This window comes from Mobula hypostoma, chromosome 12 (assembly GCF_963921235.1).
Source record: "Mobula hypostoma chromosome 12, sMobHyp1.1, whole genome shotgun sequence".
Taxonomy (NCBI): domain Eukaryota; kingdom Metazoa; phylum Chordata; class Chondrichthyes; order Myliobatiformes; family Myliobatidae; genus Mobula; species Mobula hypostoma.
The window spans coordinates 32,449,729-32,471,766 of record NC_086108.1 but is presented as its reverse complement, the minus strand read 5'-3'; the positions used below and the strand labels follow the sequence as shown (position 1 = coordinate 32,471,766).

At 39.6% G+C, this 22,038-nt stretch overlaps 1 protein-coding gene across 1 annotated transcript in view; it reads right to left on the bottom strand.

Annotated features, from left to right (window-relative positions):
* Positions 1 to 3,983: 3,983 nt before the first annotated feature.
* Positions 3,984 to 22,038, bottom strand: part of vamp4 (vesicle-associated membrane protein 4) — a 90,879-nt gene continuing 72,824 nt past the window's right edge. Inside the window, exons 5-8 of the mRNA XM_063063789.1 lie at positions 21,235 to 21,335; positions 14,504 to 14,583; positions 7,553 to 7,604; positions 3,984 to 5,419 (exon numbers count right to left, since the gene is read on the bottom strand). Of these exons, the coding sequence (XP_062919859.1) occupies positions 5,391 to 5,419; positions 7,553 to 7,604; positions 14,504 to 14,583; positions 21,235 to 21,335 (262 nt within the window). The 3' untranslated portion in view covers positions 3,984 to 5,390. The remainder of the gene's footprint in view (positions 5,420 to 7,552; positions 7,605 to 14,503; positions 14,584 to 21,234; positions 21,336 to 22,038) is intronic.

Genomic DNA, 22,038 nt, shown 5'->3' with positions numbered 1-22,038 from the left:
TACTGGGAGACTTTAACTTCCAGGTGTTGACTGTGCTACAAGTGTTAGGCCACTACTAAGGAGAGTATTCTAAGGACAAGTTATTGAATTGGCAGTCAGGCAGCACTTTGGCTCTAGTGACCATTATTCTATTACTTTTAAGATAGTGATTCCAAAAGATAGGACAGGCCCATCAGTTGGGGTTCTAAGTTGGAAGGGTTAATCTTGGTGGAATTTGGCAGGTACCAGAGGTCAAGTAGGTGAGTCTGTTTGAAAGGGAAGGAGCATGTCAGAGGCTTTTAAGACAATCTGGGATCAACACCTTCCCATTGGTATGAAGGGCAAATCTGGCAACTTTGGGTTGACAAAAGATTATGTTCAAAATAAAGGAAGAATACGTTGAGTTTTAGAAGGTCAAGATCAAGCAAATCCCTTGATGATTATAAAAAGATTAAGAATACTCTTCAGAGACTCTTAGATAGGCAAATGGATGAAAGAAAAATGGAGGGCTGTGTGGGAGGGAAGGGTTAGATTGATCTTGGAGTAGGTTATATTGTGGACTGAAGGGGCTGTACTGTTCTATGTTCTAATACACTTAAGATGGAAATCATGAGGGCAAAGAGAGGCCACGAGATGGATCAGGCAGGAAACGTCAAGGAAAATCCCGAAAAGTTCTCTGGCTATATTAAGATCAGCAGGGCCGCCTGTATCTTGGGCTGCAGGAGTTGATGGGATTTTTTAATGAACATTTTTTCGCTTTTTTTTTGCTAAGAAGAAAATCATGGCTGTTCAAGAGATAATTGAAACAAATAAAGATGTTTTGGAGGACATTCATATCCTATGGAGGTGGTATTTGTAGCCTGGTAGCATATTAAGGTGGATAAATCCCTTAGGCCAGACCAAATGCATCCTCAGACTTTATACAAGGCTGGAGAAGGACGCATGGAGGCCCTTGCAGAGATATTTGCATTACTGTTAGCTACTGATGAAGTTCCTTAAGACTGGAAGGTGGCAAATGTTGTTCAACTGTCTAAAAACAGTAGCAAGACAAGCTAGTGAATTATAGATCAGTCAGCCTGACTTCAGTAGTGGTAAAATTACTGGAGGGAATTCTAAGGGGCAGTGTCTATCAGCATGTAGATGAACAGAGTCCGATTTGGAGAGTCTTATTAGGTGGCTTTGTGTGTGGGAAGTTATGCTTAGTGAACCTTATTTTCAAAAAGTAATCAAAAAGATTGATGAGGGTAGGACAGTGCATGCAAAATTGTATTTTACTGGAAAATGGGTTACAATACAGAATACAGATGAATGTGGAAAGTCAAACCAATGTGGGACTTATATTATGGCTGGCCATTAAGCAGTGTAATAAAACAGAAGCAGTTAGGAGTATAAGCACATAGTTCATTGAAATTGGCATTAAAGCTTTTCAGTCTGATGAAAAAGGCATTTAGCAGACTGGCTTTCATTATCTGGGACACTGGTACTGTACAGGAATTGGGAAATTATGTTGCAGTTGTACAAGCCATTGATAAAGCTGCTCTTGAAGTACTACGTACAGTTTTGTTACATACATGGTTAAACTGGAAAGAGTGCAGAAAAGATTTGAATATGTTGCAGCTGTAGAGGGCTTGAGTTATAGGGAGAGGCTGGACAGTCTAGGTATTTGTTCCTTGGAACACAGGAGAATGAGGGGCAACCTATAGAAATGTTAAAAACTAAAGGGACATCAATAAGGTGGATAGTAACAGTCTATTCCCCAAGGTAGGGGAGTCTAAAACTAGGGGGCATAGATTTAGGCTGAGATGGCCAACACAGAAATTGAGAATAGCTGGGGGGGTGGGCACCATGGTCAGTATAGACTCATTGGGCCAAAGGGCTTGTGGTATCCATGCATTACTCTATGGCTCTATCCACAATGAAGTGACAATGCATATTCACAGTGTATTCAATGAAAGTAAAATTACAGGTGGGGAATATTTTAAAGACTATAGTCCTACATATTTTCGTATTTGATTTAGAAAATATATTTGTATTTGGTTTAAATACAATTTCCACATTTAAAGAAATTTATACTTTTTCAGTTTTATAGAAGATACCGTGCAAAAGTCTTAGGCACATACATAGTGTATAGCTAGGGCACCCAAGGCTTTTACACAGCACTGTAGTAACTTTATGTATTGCATTGTACTACTGCTGCAAACAAAAAACAAATTTATGACATATGTGAGTGATGATAAACCTGATTGAGAGCTCTCTATTGTGGACTGAGAGTGGGACGGGGGCAAGGAGAGGGGAGGGAACAGGAAGCACCAGAGAGACACTCTGTAATGATTAATAAACCAATTGTTTGGAATCAAATGTCCTTGCTTGATGTCTCAGGCTGGGTGCTTCTGGACCTGCACCAATCCCCTGCCCTGGCACACCTCCTCTGCCACTTACCCCATACCCCTCCCGCAGCACTCCACCCTCACTAATCCCAGAATCCTTTGCTCCCAACAGATTTACAAACTCACTCAGTACTACATACTAATATTTTTGTTTATCCAGATGAAACTGCATTTTCATTCTGTTAATACAAAGATTAACCTTCAGTAATACTCATGGAAACAAACAGCAAAAAGCAAGCACACCTCTGAAGCTTACTGAAAAAAGACTAAAACTTTTAATATTGCTGCAGATCAGTCATCTCTTTCTCTTACAAGGAGTTACGAAGTGCAATGATGTGGGAAGGCATACATTTTCTCACAAGAATTGTTTTGGGACCAACTGCTTCTACATTCCCAGGGTGTCATCATGGCTTCTAATTAATTACAATACTTTCAAAAACATAACATTTCTATAATTCCGAGCTGTTTGCTCATGGAGAATGACAGGGGACCTGCTTTCAGTTTACTCTATATGTGAATGCAGTGGATCATTACCAAACCAATCACAGCATACCATTTTAAATTTGTTTTGCCACACTCGACATTTGCTTTACGTCTTACAAGGTGTATGTGATTGGAGCTGTGATATTCATTCAACTTGTGTTTATCCTTTGGCTTTTAACAATGAAGACATGAATGACTTTACTGGAACAATAATAAGTCGCATTCTTTATGAAGGCTGAATGCATTTTAACACAAACACACACATATCTCATTTACAAATTGCACTGGGAAACACAATTAGAAAGGTTGACTTTTTTAAAAAAACATTCTTGCATTCTTTGTGGACACTTTATAGACAGCTTAATAAGGTAAAAGTCCTCACCGCTTTCTTAAACTACTTTTAGAAGAACTTGCTGTGCATTAGATAAATAAATTCAAACTTAGCTATGAAGGCAGCAAAGATAAGTCAGGCAGTAAGCCTGTCTATAAAAGAAGTTTAATTTATAGTCAAATGAAGAATACACCATTTATTTATTTATGGATCAAAAATGTTTGCGCATCATTTTGATGCTTCCAAAGCTTACCACATGCTGATCCGTCACTGGATTTTGATGTTTATTTTGTAATGTGGGCTGGATTCTTGAGGCCATAATTTAAACAGGTAAACCAAATGATTCTACCTACTTATACATTTCTACAGTCAATAACTGTAGCTTCAGGTAAATTTAAGATTCCATCCAGGTCAAAGGCTGGTCTTAGTTCTATTTTGAATCTATAATACTGAGACACGCAGCTAGCCTGCAAAAAAATCCTATTATCTACCAGATGATTCATTTTTCCAGGCCTAATTAAGCATGTTAGAAAAAGATACTACAAACATCATACATTACCACTTTTAAAAGACAGTCGGATAAAGAAACAACAGGAATTCTGCAGATGCTGGAAATTCAAGCAACACACATCAAAGTTGCTGGTGAACGCAGCAGGCCAGGCAGCATCTATAGGAAGCGGCGCAGTCGACGTTTCAGGCCGAGACCCTTCGTCAGGACTACTCACTCTTCCTTCAGTTAGTCCTGACGAAGGGTCTCGGCCTGAAACGTCGACTGCGCCTCTTCCTATAGATGCTGCCTGGCCTGCTGCGTTCACCAGCAACTTTGATGTGTGTCGGATAAAGAAACAATGGTTTTAAAAAAATAACTGAAACACTAAGAAAAGAGCATAACAATAAACATACAATTTGATGTTTTGTCACCCCATTAAACTGCACACAGTGTTAAATTGGGGGTATTTCTCAGCCTGAGTTACACTATCCAACTATACCCTAAAGAACAAAGAGGCAACAGGCCTCCCCTTCGACACATGCTATTAGCTCCCTAACACTGGCAAGGATCGAGAATGTAGGAATCGAATTTTCCCTTTTGAAAACAGGACAGAAAGTTGTTTTACGTTAAAAAAGTAACTTTCCACAGGCATAGTCATACTACAGCTGACTCAGTGCACGGTCAGAGATAATTTACTCCTGAGGTATAAAGCAAATAATAAAAATCCATCTCACCCAACAAAGATCAAGTGAATCCAATCACCAAACATCATGTGCAAGTGGCAATCTGGATGATCTACTGGTTATTATGGATTTTATTACAAAGTAAATTTACAATCAAATAAATCCAAAATTCTGAAGCAAAACACATCTTAAAACATACATGACAAAGAATATTCAAAGTAAAACAACAGTTTGGCATTGTCAAAAATATAATTGCATGTAATTTATTATCAACAACTTTAAGTAATTTAACAAATATCACGACTGAAAAATTCTGCTCAGAAACAGGGTTCTATGAATTGATCTTTGCTTCATTGTAGAATTCACTCAGTCCTCCTCCACCTCAGTACAAATGTCAAATATTTATTTAATGGTTTGGTCAATTATTGCAGTAGTAAACCACACTGAAAGACTGTGCTCAACGCCATGATTATGCAGGGTTGGTACATTTCTGCTTTGATGGAAAATAAGATGCAAATAGGCTCAGTATCATATTAGCTTAGGTACTTACATCTGACCCCTTTTCTATTGACCTTGCTGGAATAACCTTGTATCTACGCATCTGAGAAAGTGAAAGGGAGTGGGTTTTCTTGAAATGCTCTTCACTGTGCAAAAGCACATCAGCTTTCGTTGATTAGACTTGTGTACCCAAATGTGAGGTGTTTCCCACAAGAAAACTGGGGAAAGCTGGATGACAATTAACTTGTTCAGATACCACATTTCACTAAAATCAAATTATCTGCAACGATTTTAAAAAATCTTTCATGGCAATGAAGCAATATACTTAAAAGGAAATAAACTACCCTTCCTGTCAATAGCAGTTAGGTAATGCATTGGTCCCCTATTCCAGAAGGGAATCGTTATGTTGAGTGCTCATGAGTGCAGATTTCTTCTGTACAAAATGAATAGAACTATAACCGAGATATTATACATGTATCTCCAATAGTTTCTAGAGACTGAGGCAGTAACTTTCCTGCATTATCACTGTGCATGTCTCATCATGAGCGATTCTTCAAAATTACAGGTACTGTAATGACAAGGAAAAAATAATTAATAAAACTGTTTACTTAGTAAGATAGGCGTTACACCGAGTATTAACAGCTCCAGCAATTTGCTTTGACTAACTTATTCCTTAATGCAAGAAATCTACAATAAAAATGAACTCTATATCCTTAAAATAAATTAAAACCACAATAATCCATTCAGTTTCGTAATATTTACTTCAAAGTCATCTGAAAAACAAAACAATTCAACATCAGTAATTTGATTTCATCTTGATAATTAATATTTTTCACAAAGAAAGGATTGGATTCTACAGATGCTGAAATTCTTGAGCAACACGCACAAAACCTGGTGGAACTGAGCAGGTCAAGGAGCACCTATGAAGGGGAATAAGCAGTTGAAGTTTCAGGTCAAGACTCTTAATCAGGACTGGAAAGGAAGGAGGCAGAGGACAGAATAAGGTGGTGGGGGGAGGGCAAGGTATGTAAGCTGACAGGTGATAGGTGACACCAGGTAAGAAGGAAGGGCAGTGTGGGAGGGGGACAAAGTGAGAAGCTGGGAGGTGATAGGTGGAAGAGGTAAAGGGCTGAAGAAGGAATCTGAAAGGGAAGTACAGTGTACCATGGAAGAAAAGGAAGGAGGGGCTACCAGTGGAAATTGAGAAGGGGAGAGCGACGAGGAATCGGGAAGGGGAACAGAAAAAAAGAGAAGGGGGAGTGGCAGAAATGACCAGAAGATAGAGAAATCAATGTTCATGCTATCACACTGAAGACTACCCGGATGGAATATGAGGTGTTGCTCCTCTTACCTGAGTGTGACAATAGATGAGACTATGGACAGATGTTGGAATGGAAATAAGTTGAATTGAAATGGGTGCCCACCGAAAGATACTGCCTTTTACGGTGAACAGAGCGAAGATGTTCAGAGAGATCCCCCAGTCTATATCTGTTCTCACAAATGCAGAGGAGGTTACACCAGGAGCACCAGATACAATTGATGACCCCAAGAGACCCCCAGGTGAAGTGTCACCTCACCTGGAGGAAGAAGGTGTAGGGGCAGGTATAGCACTTGTCATGCCTGAAGGGATAAGGGATAAGTGTCAGGAGGGAGATCAATGACTCCCTATCTTTGTGGGACGAGCGGAGAGGTGGAGGTGAAAGGGAAAGACGTGTTTAGTAATGGGATCCCGTTGTAAACATAGAAAAACATAGAAAAATCGGTGCAGGAGTAGGCCATTCGGCCCTTTGAGCCTGCACCGCCATTCAGTATGATCATGGCTGATCATCCAACTCAGAACCCTGTACCAGCTTTCCCTCCATACCCCCTGATCCCTTTAGCCACAAGGGCCATATCTAACTCCCTCTTAAATATAGCCAATGAACTGGCCTCAACTGTTTCCTGTGGCAGAGAATTCCACAGATTCACCACTCTGTGTGAAGAAGTTTTTCCTAATCTCGGTCCTAAAAGGCTTCCCCTTTATCCTCAAACTGTGACCCCTCGTTCTGGACTTCCCCAACATCGGGAACCATCTTCCTGCATCTAGCCTGTCCAATCCCTTTAGGATTTTATACGTTTCAATCAGATCCCCCCTCAATCTTCTAAATTCCAACGAGTATAAGCCTAGTTCATCCAGTCTTCCATCATATGAAAGTCCTGCCATCCCAGGAATCAATCTGGTGAACCTGATTGTGGATGGCAAAAGTTTCAGAGAATGATGCATTGGATACAGAGGCTCATGGGGTGGTAGGTAAGGGCAAAGTGAACCCATTCCCTGATGTGGCAATGAGAGGATGGGGTGAGGCAGATGTGCGGGAAATAGAGGAGATGCGAGTGAGGGCAGCATCAATGCCGGTGGAAGAGATACCCATTCTCTGTCAGTTTATTCCTCCCCTTCCTTATCCTGGTTTTGACCCTTTCCTTTCCAGTCCTGATGAAGGATCTCAGCCTGAAAAGTTGACTATTTATTCCACTCTATAGATGCTGCCTGAGTTACTAAATTTCCCCAGCATTTTGAGAGTGTAAATATTTGCTCTGTACAGAATTATAATAACATAGGGGTTCCATTGATATTTATACTTAAAGAACATTTGGCAACTTGAACATGGCAATTACTATAGAATTTGAATCCCATTTACTTTAGAATATTAAACATACTTACTGATGATAACTAACAAGACAATTACGACAACCACCGATATGATGGCCTTCATCTGAAATGGGAAAGATGAAAAAGTCAAAACCTGCTATACAAAGCTACATTTTATGAACCTTAAGCAGGGATAACTGTTTAAAAATAATTTGCTTTTCTATCATTTACAAAAATGTGGCTTAAAACCTGTTTTCATTTTACACTGATTTTGAAATTTATATACTTTAAGTCTAACAGCACATGCAGATTAAAAGTTTGGATCAGACAAGGAATAGAAACAACATTGTATTTTGCCTCTGCATTCATCTGGCAATGAACTCTTTCAGCGCATCTGTTTTTCAAACAAACATACAAGCAATAGGATATCCTACATATCCATTTTATGCCATTACAGTGAGGATTAGGAGGAGTATCCAGTTTATCTAATGTTTTATGTGCCTTTCATGATCCCAGGATACTGAGAAGTTTGTTTAAATGATATGAAACTGCGCTCAGACCCGTAACAATTATTAAACAAAATCCTCAAATTCCAAGTCTGCCAATTAAAATGATTTTTGTATTGCCCTTTCAATGCCCTCAATAACTTTCCCCATTCAATCCAGCCATTATCGCAGATCAGTAGCTGTATCATCACTTTTCAAAAATCCTAAATAACAAATAATTCTCTTTACTACCATCAGGGAGGAGATACAGGAGCCAGAAAACACACACTCAACATTTTCGGAACAGCTCCTTCCCCTCTGCCATCAAATTTCTGAAACGCCTATGTACCCATGACCACTACCTCACTATTTCACTCTTCTTTCACTCACTTTAAGAAAAATCTCGTATTGTATGTTGCACAAGATTTTATATCAAGAAAATGATAAAGTAAAATGGGAGAAAGGGTAATTTATGACTATTTTACAAGCAAATACAAATGTCAATGTGTACCATAGTGCGAGTTTTAAACAGCTATTTGAAGATTTTTTTTGTGCTTAGTATGATTTACTAGCTTTAGTGCCAGAATCAATAAAAGACATTTCTGAAAGGTGAAGGAAAGGTCAGTTACCTTTGAATGAAGTGACAAGAAAAAGCTGTTGATTTTCCATCAATTTCCATAACTCAGATGTACAAAAAAGAAAAATCACAGATAGGGCAGAAATATTTCTCATTCATTCACATTTGAGAATCTGATTCTGTAATGAACTTGTGTATTTATCTGTGACAAATGTTACAAGTGTTTCATGTTACAAATCTTGTCCAAACACAATCAGGTCATAAAAACTAAACGATCACGTCTCTCTGCAGATAGAACATCTGGTTAAAGTTTGGATTGTCATGTCCCATACGCAACAAAAATCAGAGTCCTGTGACTCTATTATTCAGCAGAATAAAAACACAGACCATCCTTTGGACGTGGTTTTCACTAAATGCAGCTATTTACAAAATGGATATTTGATCAGGGGTATTGGAGAAAAAATGTGCATAGAGTACCAAATGGCATCAAACAATAATGTAGAAGTAAGCTTTTAATTAAACTAAAGTGTGGGAAGGAAGAATAGGATAAATTGGGGAAGACAAGTTGAAGTATTTTTTTCCCCTAAAAGGTATGTACAGAACTGTTAGAAAGCTAAACCCAAACAAGGTAATCAAATGACCCAATTTTGCTGTAATGTTAATATTCATGTTTCGCTTGTGAGGTAAAGACTCTTAAAATGGCTAATTTAGAATTAATTTCCATATATGGCACTAAGTACGTGTTCAACAATGCTTCCGCACTGAACAGGAGGAAGTACTTCCATCTAATAGATACACGTTGGGTCATGGAGCAATCCCATTCCCTCATTAATTGCCCCTGTTACCTTTTCATTCCACACTACCATCAACTCCCTACAGATTCAACCACACACCTACATACTGGAGGTAATTTATAGTGGCTAATTACCCTAATAAATCATGTGTCTTTGGGATGTTAGAGGAAACTTGGAGGAAATCCAAGAGGCCACAGGATGAACCTGCAGACGGCACCAAGGATCAGGATTGTACCCAAGTTACTGAAGTTTCTACTAACTGTGTCACCTTGAATACTTACTTCAAGTATAAATTTTACTTTTACTTCTCTATAGCATTGCTTACTGAGAGAATGTGTTCATGTGATGTAAGAAGTTAAAGCAGCGGTCCCCAACCACCGGGCTGTGGACCGGTACCGGGCCACAAAGCATGTGCTACTGGGCCGTGAGGAAACGATATGAGTCAGCTGCACCTTTCCTTATTCCCTGTCACGCCCTGTGGAACTTGAACATAGGGTTGCCAACTGTCCCGTATTTGCCGGGACATCCCGTATATTGGGCTAAATTGGTTTGTCCCGTATTTCCCCTGCTAAGGTAGAGTGTTCCAGTGAAACCTTTCGTGCCGAAATGGCGTAAAGCGAAGAAGCGATTACCATCAATTTATATGGGAAAAATTTTTGAGCATTCCCAGACCAAAATAACCTAACAAATCATACCAAATAACACATAAAACCAAAACTAAATAACACTAACATATGGTAAAAGCAGGAATGATATGATAAGTACACAGCCTATATAAAGTAGAAATAATGTATGTACAGTATAGTCAGGAAGATGAAGGCAAAACCAATTTGCAGGGAAAAATTGGCACGTATGCGCATGTGCACATCACATGCTCACGTCACGCATGCGCACACAGGTACCCGTACAAGGCTTCATGGTCATGGTAGTCCTTCCTGGGGTAAAGTGCCCGGGATTTGACTGCTACTTTTGTCCCTTATTTAGGAGTGAGAAAGTTGGCAACTCTAACTGTAAAAGGCATGTTGAGGTGAGTTTAACCCTACTTGAACACCAACCACCCCCCACCCCTCAAGTCGGCCGGTCCGCAAGAATATTGTCAATATTAAACCGGTCCGTGGTGCGAAAAAGTTTGGGGACCCCTGAGTTAAAGAACGGAAAGACATTTAAGTTGCATGGACATACCTCCATTCATAATTGAATACTAAGTTTAGACAAATACATGTTATAAAATGCTTTAACTGCAAAAACAATATTCACTACCTTTATCCAGCACTTTTGGTGAAGGTGGTAAGGGAATGTGACAGGAGTTATAAAAGAAAAATCTTGAAGTGAAGATAAGGATGATCTGAAAGTTAGCAGATTTGCATATGGGAAACAACAGATAATATAAATGATCAACAAGCGAAATTTTGGATAGAAGAATGGATGAAACTTAGGACAGGAATAATGAGGGAGATCTGTACTTTAGTAAGTACCACCAAATGCTGATGCTTTCACTGGAAAGCAAACAATGTAGAAGAACATGGAGAGTAGGAAAACAGGAGACTCTTCAAGAGCTGGAAATCGAGAGCAACATACACAAAATGGTGGATGAACTCTGCAGATACACACACATGCAGTTCAACTCAGTGATTATGCAGAAAGTTTGAAATTAATAACTCATCACGGGTGATTGATATGTTCGTAGCCTAAGGTAGAAGGAGATGAGTTATTAACTTCAAACTTTCTGCATAATCACTCAAAGTTTTGAACTGTTTGTGCATGTAACAAGAGCTGTATAACTCATCTCTTTCTACCTTAGGCAACAAACTTATCAATCACCCATCTGTGGACACTTTCTGGAGGTCCAAGATCTGTATGCTCCACGACCTCTGGACTAAGTGTGTAAATGTAGGAGGGGACTACGTTGAAAAAGAAATGTGCGAGGTTTTCTAAAATTTACTCCTTCTACCTTAGGCCACGAACTTACCAATCACCCCTCATATGCCCTCTTGTGCTAGCCATTTCAGCCCTGGGAAAAAGCCTCTGACTATCCACACAATCAATGCCTCTCATTATCTTGTACACCTCTCATCCTCTGTCGCTCCAAGGAGAAATAGTCAAGTTCACTCAACCTATTCTCATAAGGCATGCCCCTCAATCCAGGCAACATCCTTGTAAATCTCCTCCGCACCCTTTCTATGGTTTTCACGTTCTTCCTGTAGTGAGGTGACCAGAAATGAGCACAGCGCTCCAAGTAGGGTCTGACCAGGGTCCTATATAGCTGCAACATTACCTCTCGGATCTTAAACTCAATCTCACAGTTGATGAAGGCCAATGCATCATATGCCTTCTTAATCACAGAATCAACCTGCGTAGCAGTTTTGAGCGTCCTATGGACTCGGACCCCAAAATCCCTCTGATTCTCCACACTGCCAAGAGTCTTACCATTAATACTATACTCTGCTATCATATTTGACCTACCAAAGTGAACCATCTCATACTTATCTGGGTTGAACTCCATCTGCCACTTCTCAGCCCAGTTTTGCATCCTGTCAATGTCCCGCTGTAACCTCTGACAGCCCTCCACACTATCCACAACGCATCCAACCTTTGTGTCATCAGCAAATTTACTAATCCATCCCTCCACTTCCTCATCCAGGTCATTTATAAAAATCACAAAGAGTAGGGGTCCCAGAACAGATCCCTGAGGCACACCACTGGTCACCGACCTCCATACAGAATATGACCAGTCTACAACCACTCTTTGCCTTCTATGGGCAAACCAGTTCTGGATCCACAAAGCAATGTCCCCTTGGAGCCCATGCCTCCTTACTTTCTCAATAAGCCTTGCATGGGGTACCTTGTCAAATGCCTTGCTGAAATCCATATACACTACATCTACTACTCTACCTTCATCAATGTGTTTAGTCACATCCTCAAAAAATTCAATCAGGCTCGCAAGGCATAACCTGCCTTTGACAAAGCCATGCTGACTATTCTTATTCATATTATGCCTCTCCAAATGTTCATAAATCCTGCTATATGGAATACCATATAGTCAAAGAGATAACATGCAAACTGCATGCAGACAGTACTGCAGGTAAATACTGAACCAGGCAGGTGGGACTGTGAGGGAGCAGCTCTGTTAGCTGTACTGCCTCAATACAGCATCTTTAATCCTAGCATTTTAATATTTTTTTCCTGTACTTTGACCCCATTTACCACTTGCTTTTGTGTATGAAGGCTATTTTGATTGCTGTTCTGTGTTTCTTCCTTCCTGAACTCCTGTTCATCTGTAAGCTACTTTAAATCTTCCCACCAAGAACTCCTTTTAAGGATATTGGTCCTGTTCCTAACAAGATAAAAATCTATTCGATTTGTACAGGTCTCACATGTTCCACAACAGTCCCAAAGCCTCAAAATTGTAAAGCTCTTATGCATCATCTCCAGTCACACAGCCAATTGCTCTATATTTCTATTCCTGTAGTTGACATCACACACTATTGAAATAATCCTACCATGAGTATCTTTTAAGTACTGCTTTTTAAATTTCATTTCTAGCTCCCTTGAATATGTTGGCAGGATCGCATCCCTTTATCTACCTATCTCATTGGTAACAACATGGACCACAATTTCAGGATGTTCTGCAGCCATTCAACAACGTTGTTAACTGTGGTACTAGAAATGTAACATACCATTGTGGACTCCCATCCATGGCTACAGAATTGCCCACCTTTCTCACTAACTAAAGCTGCTATCGCAATTGATCTGCTATTCCAAACACATATTCTACTCTATTCATTAAGATTCAAATTTATCACATATACACTGAAATATTCGACTGCATTAATAGTTTTTGAAAAACAAATCAATTCCAACAAATTACTGAATTAATAGTTGCACTATTAGCCAAAATCTAAAGATTTAAGAATGGCCTTGTGGAGATGAGCAAGGGAGTCACCTACTGTCTAGGTCAAAATCCATCCCTCGAAAAATATAAAAGTAGATTACCTTATGTCACTGATGAGCCAAAAGACCTTGCTGAGCACAATATCTCCCATGTTTTCTACTTGTGATCATACTTAAAAAGTATAACACTGAGATGTTTTAAGATAGCCCAGATCTGGGAAATGCAAATTCTTTCTCTTTGCACCTCATTCATAAAACTAACTCAGTTACATTTCAATTTTTTTAAAATTCAGCTTTTCAAAAACGGCACATAATTCTGTCTTCAGACTTAACTGTTACTTTTAAAAAGAAAACATTCTGGAAAAATTATCAATTGTGTGACATTAAAAATGTCAGTCAAAACCCATAAATTCTTTACAGGCAACAGAGCTCACGATTACAGTGTCTGCAAACCAGTATAGCCCTTAGCTATTCTGCTCTCAGAAAAGAATTCCAAGTCTTTGGAAGCATCCAAATTTGTTTTACAGGTACTGCACCAGTTGCATATTGTCCATTATGATACAGAACCTACAACTAAAGAATATTTATAAATGGTTCAATGAAAGTACAAATCACGGAGACTAATTTTTAAGTCATGGACTATTTATTAGTTCCTGAAAATGGTTATGCTCACCTGGTTAGTTCAAATTCAAAAGCAATACTACAGCTAGTACACTGAATGAATCTTGTAAACATTATTTAATGCAGTTGTTCATTATTTAAAACACTTATTCCCTTTTAGTGTCCAAATTAAGATAAACATTTATCTTCACAGGAATATTTTAGTATTTTTAACTATTTCAACAGTATTTCTATGCAAAGATAAACATTTTACTGGAAAGACATTTATAAATATGATATTAAAATCAATCTTATTACTAAGTGATACAAAGTCAATTTATTCATAATTCATTATGAACTACGGGTAGTCTACAGAATGGTAAACATTCATAATTATAACCAGTTTTCATATTGTTAATATGTGCCATATATTCTTTACAGTTTTCAGGGGAATTTGCAAAGCAGAGAACTTTGAAAAAACAAACTAAACGGAATTGAAAACTGACAGAACCCTCAGGTCAACGGAATGTATTAAACACATGAAGAGATAGCTCTCACTTCCGTTTAAGCTGTATGCCCCAGGAATTGCTATCCTGGTTTTCTTGACATTATTATTTAGCAAATATCTCTGCCAAGTCAACTGAAAAAAATACACAACATTTACCATATTACCTACCTTACACTCCCTCCACCACATCTGACGTCTCAACTGCTTTGCTCTGTTGCTGAAAACTGTGGCATTATCAGATAAACTTTCTATGAAAAACAAAATTAACATGTCTAAGACAGAAAGCCTGGATACAAATAGAATCGCAAATGTCTTCAGTCAGGTTAAATCAGATCAATAATTCAAATTTTAATAGTAAATTTCTGAGTTCACTATTATTCTTTTGCTCCAAAAAAGTAATCCTGAAAGAAAAGGAAACTTCATTTGAGTTTCATGGATGTCAGGTAACAATCTGCGGTTACTGGTGAACTTCCTTTTTCTAAATTATTCAAATTATGTTTTTGCTTCAAAATATTATTTAAAATACAACATTACCCAACATAAAAAGATTACAAAAATCCATTGGAATAGAAACTATCTAGAGAAACAGCTGCAGCAACTAGGACAAGTAGGATCCCGCCCCAACTATGTGCTGATTTATTCAACCCCTTGGATGTCCCCAGAGGCATCACCTGCACTTACGCACACCTAGAATCCACATGGAATTTTTGGAGTTACAAAAGTAAGCCAAAGGCAAATTTACATTGCTTATTGACCTTTCAAATTTTTTTTTTAAAAAACCAAGCAGGATACTTAATAATATTAATTTTACATCTGGTAGCATTTATGATACATTTTTCTTTATTGCTGACCAACAGTTTCTCAACACAGCATTGATCAGGATCTGAAGGCGACAACCTCTGACCTTTCATATTTACAAAGGCTAAAAATATTAAAAAGCCAAAGGTCTCCATGCCAACCGACATCCCTCACAAAATGCAGCTCAGCTGCTTGCCAATCAAAGAACCTTAAAGACCCAGAAAGCCAAGGCTCTCTCCTACAGTCGATCACAGTGGGTTGCAAAGTTACCGCAATAACTTCAGAGACCAGAACACGGTCTGTAGTTCCTACTCTGCCTTCTCAAAATAGCCATTCATAAATCTCAGCTGTACTGAAATATCTATGCTGAAAGAGAATTTTTCAGCATATTCCTAAACGTTTTGCAAACAAAAAATATCTATAGTAGTCGTAACAGAAGTTCAGGACAGTAATCTGGGGTGGAGAGTATTGGTATCAGTTTTGATGAAATGGACCAGAACACAGAACAGTTTTGAACAAATACAAGACCAATAGCTAGTTATGGTGAATTCTTGTTAAAGATGATTGTTGGACACTTTCTCAGCAGAAAGGGTGCAATAGTGTGAGGTACAAATTTCTTCATTATTGCTGCCAATACAGATTTCTTTTCCAACAGTCCTGGTGGCAAGCTGAGGCACAAGGTGGAGCATTTGAGAACCGACTTAAATCGATGCCCTCCAAGGCATGGATCATTTGTATAGATGCACAGAAACCTTGTGTAACACAGAAAATGTTGGACACTGGAGCAGTACAGGTGACATATTACTATGGTCAAATTTCTGAAATGCAGAGGGGGCTACAAGAGTAACCACAGTAAACAGCTACTGGCTTTGAGATCTACCCAAGTGACTTGTTACTTTTGAGTGGCTGTCAGAACATCTTTATGTTGTTGAGATACATCCTTGGATGTGCTGGGTCACATCATCAGTGATGTAACCTAAGGTCATTAGGTTTCAGGTCTTTCAACATCAGACACCCTTGTCCAGGCAGCCCAGACAGGTTTGATCAGGCCCTGGCTTGGGTCCCAGCAGCACTGGTCCACGGGTCACACCTCTTGATCCATAGCTATCTGGAGGCTCACTCAGAAGCCCATGATTGACCTGATGACATCTTTCTTTACAGCCTTCCTAATGCCAAAATTATTCCAAGATAAATTTTGACAAGGATTTGCTTAAATAACTGAAGTTCCTTTGAAGTTCTAAATGCGTATAGAAGAAAGTACATTAAAAAAATTAATTGCTCTGGATCAGATTTAAAATACCTGTAGTAGGGCTCAGTAGGTTTTAATGGGTTGATTGATCGTAAGGAACCTAATACAGTAATTAGCAAGTGCTGTATCCAACAAAAATGTGAAAGTAAGCACTTTTTGACTGTTCTGAAGACAGGAAGTAATTATCCCGTGCAGTCCAGTTTTGGAAAATAGCACTTAGGGAATCAATCGGCTTTACAACTTAAATTGATTTCCTTTCCTGGACAGTACAAATCAACATTTTCTGATGTGAATACACAATGTTTTTTTAAAAAATATGGCCAAGTAATAAAGTACTTTCAAAACCTGTAGAGTTTGTAAGTTTTCTTTCCTCTACTAAATGAAATACATATTTCCTACTCCTCCTTTAGTTTCAAAATATGAAATTACATCTGATTACTTGGGTCCCCCACATCATCATGAATTTTGAAAATCAATATTCAGTTGTCCAGAACATTATTCAAGCATTCAACTAATAGATTTACAACTCCCACAGTCCCATTTCTTTCTCCCATAGTCCACTCTCCTCTCCTATCAGATTCATCCTTCTCCAGCCCTTTAACTTATCCACCTATAACTTCCCAGCTTCTTACTTCACCTCCCCTCCTCCACCTACCTGGCTTCACCTATCACCTTCCAGTCTGCCCTCTTATTCTGTCATCTTCCCCTTTCCTTTCCAGAAGAGTCTCGTCCCAAAACATTGGCTATTTATTCATTTCCATAAATTCTGCTTGTCCTGCTGAGTTCCTCCAGCATTTTGTATGTGCTCCTCTGGATTTCTAGCCTGCAGAATCACGTGTGTAGGATTTAAAACTAATGTGTCCCTGTTAATACTTAATGTACAACAAAGCGTGTAATTTAATGAATCGAGGCCAATATACTTGTCCATGTGTCATTACCACAGTAACTCAGCAAGGACCAGCCATGCTGGACTTTGAAGGGGAAACCTGGCAAATTTCCTTTTCTGTTCGCACGTCAAGTCAAAGGAACTGAAGAAGATCCAATGGTCTTGATGTGCCAAGACCATTTGAAAGGCTGCAGGTTACTGGATTTTCAGCTGTAGAAATTCAGAATAGATCTAGAAAACATTTAGATTGATGGATAGAAACATAGAAAATAGGTGCAGGAGTAGGCCATTCGGCCCTTTGAGCCTGCACCACCATTTATTATGATCATGGCTGATCATCCAACTCAGAACCCCGCCCCATCCTTCCCTCCATACCCCCTGACCCCCGTAGCCACAAGGGCCATATCTAACTCCCTCTTAAATATAGCCAATGAACTGGCCTCAACTGTTTCCTGTGGCAGAGAATTCCACAGATTCACCACTGTCTGTGTGAAGAAGTTTTTCCTAATCTCAGTCCTAAAAGGATTCCCCTCTATCCTCAAACGGTGGCCCCTCGTTCTGGACTTCCCCAACATCGGGAACAATCTTCCTGCATCTAGCCTGTCCAATCCCTTTAGGATCTTATAAGTTTCAATCAGATCCCCCCTCAATCTTCTAAATTCCAACGAGTACAAGCCCAGTTCATCCAGTCTTTCTTCATATGAAAGTCCTGCCATCCCAGGAATCAATCTGGTGAACCTTCTTTGTACTCCCTCTATGGCAAGGATGTCTTTCCTCAGATTAGGGGACCAAAACTGCACACAATACTCCAGGTGTGGTCTCACCAAGGCCTTGTACAACTGCAGTAGTACCTCCCTGCTCCTGTACTCAAATCCTCTCGCTATAAATGCCAGCATACCATTCACCTTTTTTCACCGCCTGCTGTACCTGCATGCCCACTTTCAATGACTGGTGTATAATGACACCCAGGTCTCGTTGCACCTCCCCTTTTCCTAATCGGCCACCATTCAGATAATAATCTGTTTTCCTATTTTTGCCACCAAAGTGGATAACTTCACATTTATCCACATTAAATTGCATCTGCCATGAATTTGCCCACTCACCCAACCTATCCAAGTCACCCTGCATCCTCTTAGCATCCTCCTCACAGCTAACACTGCCACCCAGCTTCGTGTCATCCGCAAACTTGGAGATGCTGCATTTAATTCCCTCATCCAAGTCATTAATATATATTGTAAACAACTGGGGTCCCAGCACTGAGCCTTGCGGTACCCCACTAGTCACTGCCTGCCATTCTGAAAAGGTCCCGTTTATTCCCACTCTTTGCTTCCTGTCTGCTAACCAATTCTCCACCCACACCAATACCTTACCCCCAATACCGTGTGCTTTAAGTTTGCACACTAATCTCCTGTGTGGGACCTTGTCAAAAGCCTTTTGAAAATCCAAATATACCACATCCACTGGTTCTCCCCTATCCACTCTACTAGTTACATCCTCAAAAAATTCTATGAGATTCGTCAGACATGATTTTCCTTTCACAAATCCATGTTGACTTTGTCCGATCATTTCACCGCTTTCCAAATGTGCTGTTATCACATCTTTGATAACTGACTCCAGCAGTTTCCCCACCACCGACGTTAGGCTAACCGGTCTATAATTCCCCGGTTTCTCTCTCCCTCCTTTTTTAAAAAGTGGAGTTACATTAGCCACCCTCCAATCCTCAGGAACTAGTCCAGAATCTAACGAGTTTTGAAAAATTATCACTAATGCATCCACTATTTCTCGGGCTACTTCCTTAAGCACTCTAGGATGCAGACCATCTGGCCCTGGGGATTTATCTGCCTTTAATCCCTTCAATTTACCTAACACCACTTCCCTACTAACATGTATTTCGCTCAGTTCCTCCATCTCACTGGACCCTCTGTCCCCTACTATTTCTGGAAGATTATTTATGTCCTCCTTAGTGAAGACAGAACCAAAGTAATTATTCAATTGGTCTGCCATGTCCTTGCTCCCCATAATCAATTCACCTGTTTCTGTCTGCAGGGGACCTACATTTGTCTTTACCAGTCTTTTCCTTTTTACATATCTATAAAAGCTTTTACAGTCCGTTTTTATGTTTCCTGCCAGTTTTCTCTCAATCTTTTTTCCCCTTCCTAATTAAGCCCTTTGTCCTCCTCTGCTGAACTCTGAATTTCTCCCAGACCTCAGGTGAGCCACTTTCTCTGGCTAATTTGTATGCTTCTTCTTTGGAATTGATACTATCCCTAATTTCTCTTGTCAGCCACGGGTGCACTACCTTCCTTGATTTATTCTTTTGCCAAACTGGGATGAACAATTGTTGTAGTTCATCCATGCAACCTTTAAATGCTTGCCATTGCATATCCACCGTCAATCCTTTAAGTGTCATTTGCCAGTCTATCTTAGCTAATTCACGTCTCATACCTTCAAAGTTACCCCTCTTTAAGTTCAGAACCTTTGTTTCTGAATTAACTATGTCACTCCCCATCTTAATGAAGAATTCCACCATATTATGGTCACTCTTACCCAAGGGGCCTCTCACGACAAGATCGCTAATTAACCCTTCCTCATTGCTCAAAACCCAGTCCAGAATAGCCTGCTCTCTAGTTGGTTCCTCGACATGTTGGTTCAAAAAACCATCCGGCATACATTCCAAGAAATCCTCTTCCTCAGCACCTTTACCAATTTGGTTCACCCAATCTACATGTAGATTGAAGTCACCCATTATAACTGCTGTTCCTTTATTGCACACATTTCTAATTTCCTGTTTAATACCATCTCCACCCTCACTACTACTGTTAGGTGGCCTGTACACAACTCCCACCAGCGTCTTCTGCCCCTTAGTGTTACGCAGCTCTTCCCATATCGATTCCACATCTTCCCGGCTTATGTCCTTCCTTTCTATTGCGTTAATCTCTTCTTTAACCAGCAACGCCACCCCACCTCCCCTTCCTTCATGTCTATCCCTCCTGAATATTGAATATCCCTGAACGTTGAGCTCCCATCCCTGGTCACCCAATATTGATGTCAGAACAATATTTATTACTAAAGCTATGTTGGCATGGGTAGAAATTAGCAAGAGTTGACCTATGTGGTGGGTGGGGCAGAGGGGTAGGGTGACCAAGAGCCACTAGCAAATCTACTTTGTTAGTATCTGGGAATGTAAAATATTAAAAGTTAGTTAAATTCCCAAATGGTCCCAGATAAGCTCAGAAATACGTACACAACAACATTATATCTATTCTTTAGGGTATTAGGGTCAACCTAGGGACAAATTGCTCAGGTTTCATTCCATTGATTTAGAATGGTGGTACACAGATTTGTTTGCCTGAAGGGCTAGTCCAGACTGCCAGTTTAAAAACTTTACTTCAGTACAGAAATACTGAACTTCCTAAGAGGTCTTTGCAACAGCATTCCAATACTGAACTGCTCTTGGAATTAGACAGGGACTGCCATCTTTGTGCAGCAGTAACGCTGGGACACCTGCCTGATGACCCAAGGGGCACATGCAAGTTACAATGAAATTTACATTCTTAATTTACTGCAGTTATGTTGACATGAACATATATAATGCGTCATTGTTTAAGAGCTATCTGGTGTTTTAAGTGTCATCCTTAATTTGAATTAATAATTTTAATACAATTGATTTTCAAAATATTTTTGTGTTTTTTTTTAAACTGCTCATGAATCTGACTGCCAGTAAGACTTGGGCTTTTCTTAGTTTGTTGTCAAAGCATTACTACAAACAGGGGATTATTATTTTTTGTCAGGCAGTTCTACATTGCACATGCATCCGTGACCCGAAAGCAGCTATTAGGTCCAATTGGTAAAATTTAATGGTGCCTTCTTACTAGAGTTGACAGGGTTAATTGCATGCATTCAAGATACAAAACAATTGATTTAAAGTATTAAAAGTGTAAATAAACCATGAAAGACAGTTCTTACCAGATTTATCTTGTAGTTCATCAAGCCGCTCTCCTCGTTCAATCACTCGGGTGATATTCTCCTGCATCACATCAATAACCTCGTCAACTTGATTCTGAACACTAACAAAGGAGGGAAAAAAAACTGTTTTACAACTCTCTAATACAGAACACCTTTCATAGATATGTAGAAATTACCAGATGATTGGAGGATAGTCAATGTTGTTCTGCTATTTAAAAAAGACACTAAACAGAAAGCAGGAAATTATAGGCCGGTGAGTCTGACATCAGTTGTGGGAAAGTTATTGAAAAGTATTCTAAGGGACCAAATATACAAGTATTTGGATAGACACGGACTGATTAGGGATAGTCAGCATAGCTTTGTGCATCACACAAAAATTGCTGGTGAACGCAGCAGGCCAGGCATCATCTCTAGGAAGAGGTACAGTCGACGTTTCAGGCCGAGACCCTTCGTCAGGACTAGCTTTGTGCATGGTAGGTCATGTCTAACCAGAGTTTTTCAAGGAAGTTACAAGGAAAGCTGATGAAGGCAAGTCGGTGGATGTCGTCTACATGGACACTTGACAAGGTCCCGCATGGGGGCTATTCAAGAAGGTTCAGTCGCGTGGCATTCAGGATGAGATAGTAAATTGGATTAGGCATTGGCTTTGTGGGAGAGCCAGAGAGTAGTAGTAGAAGGTGCCTCTCCAACTGGAGGCCTGGGACTAGTGGTGTGCTGCAGGGATGGGTGCTGGGTCTTTTGTTGCTTATGATTGCTATCAATGATCTGGATGATAAATGTGGTTAACTGAATCAGCAAATTTGC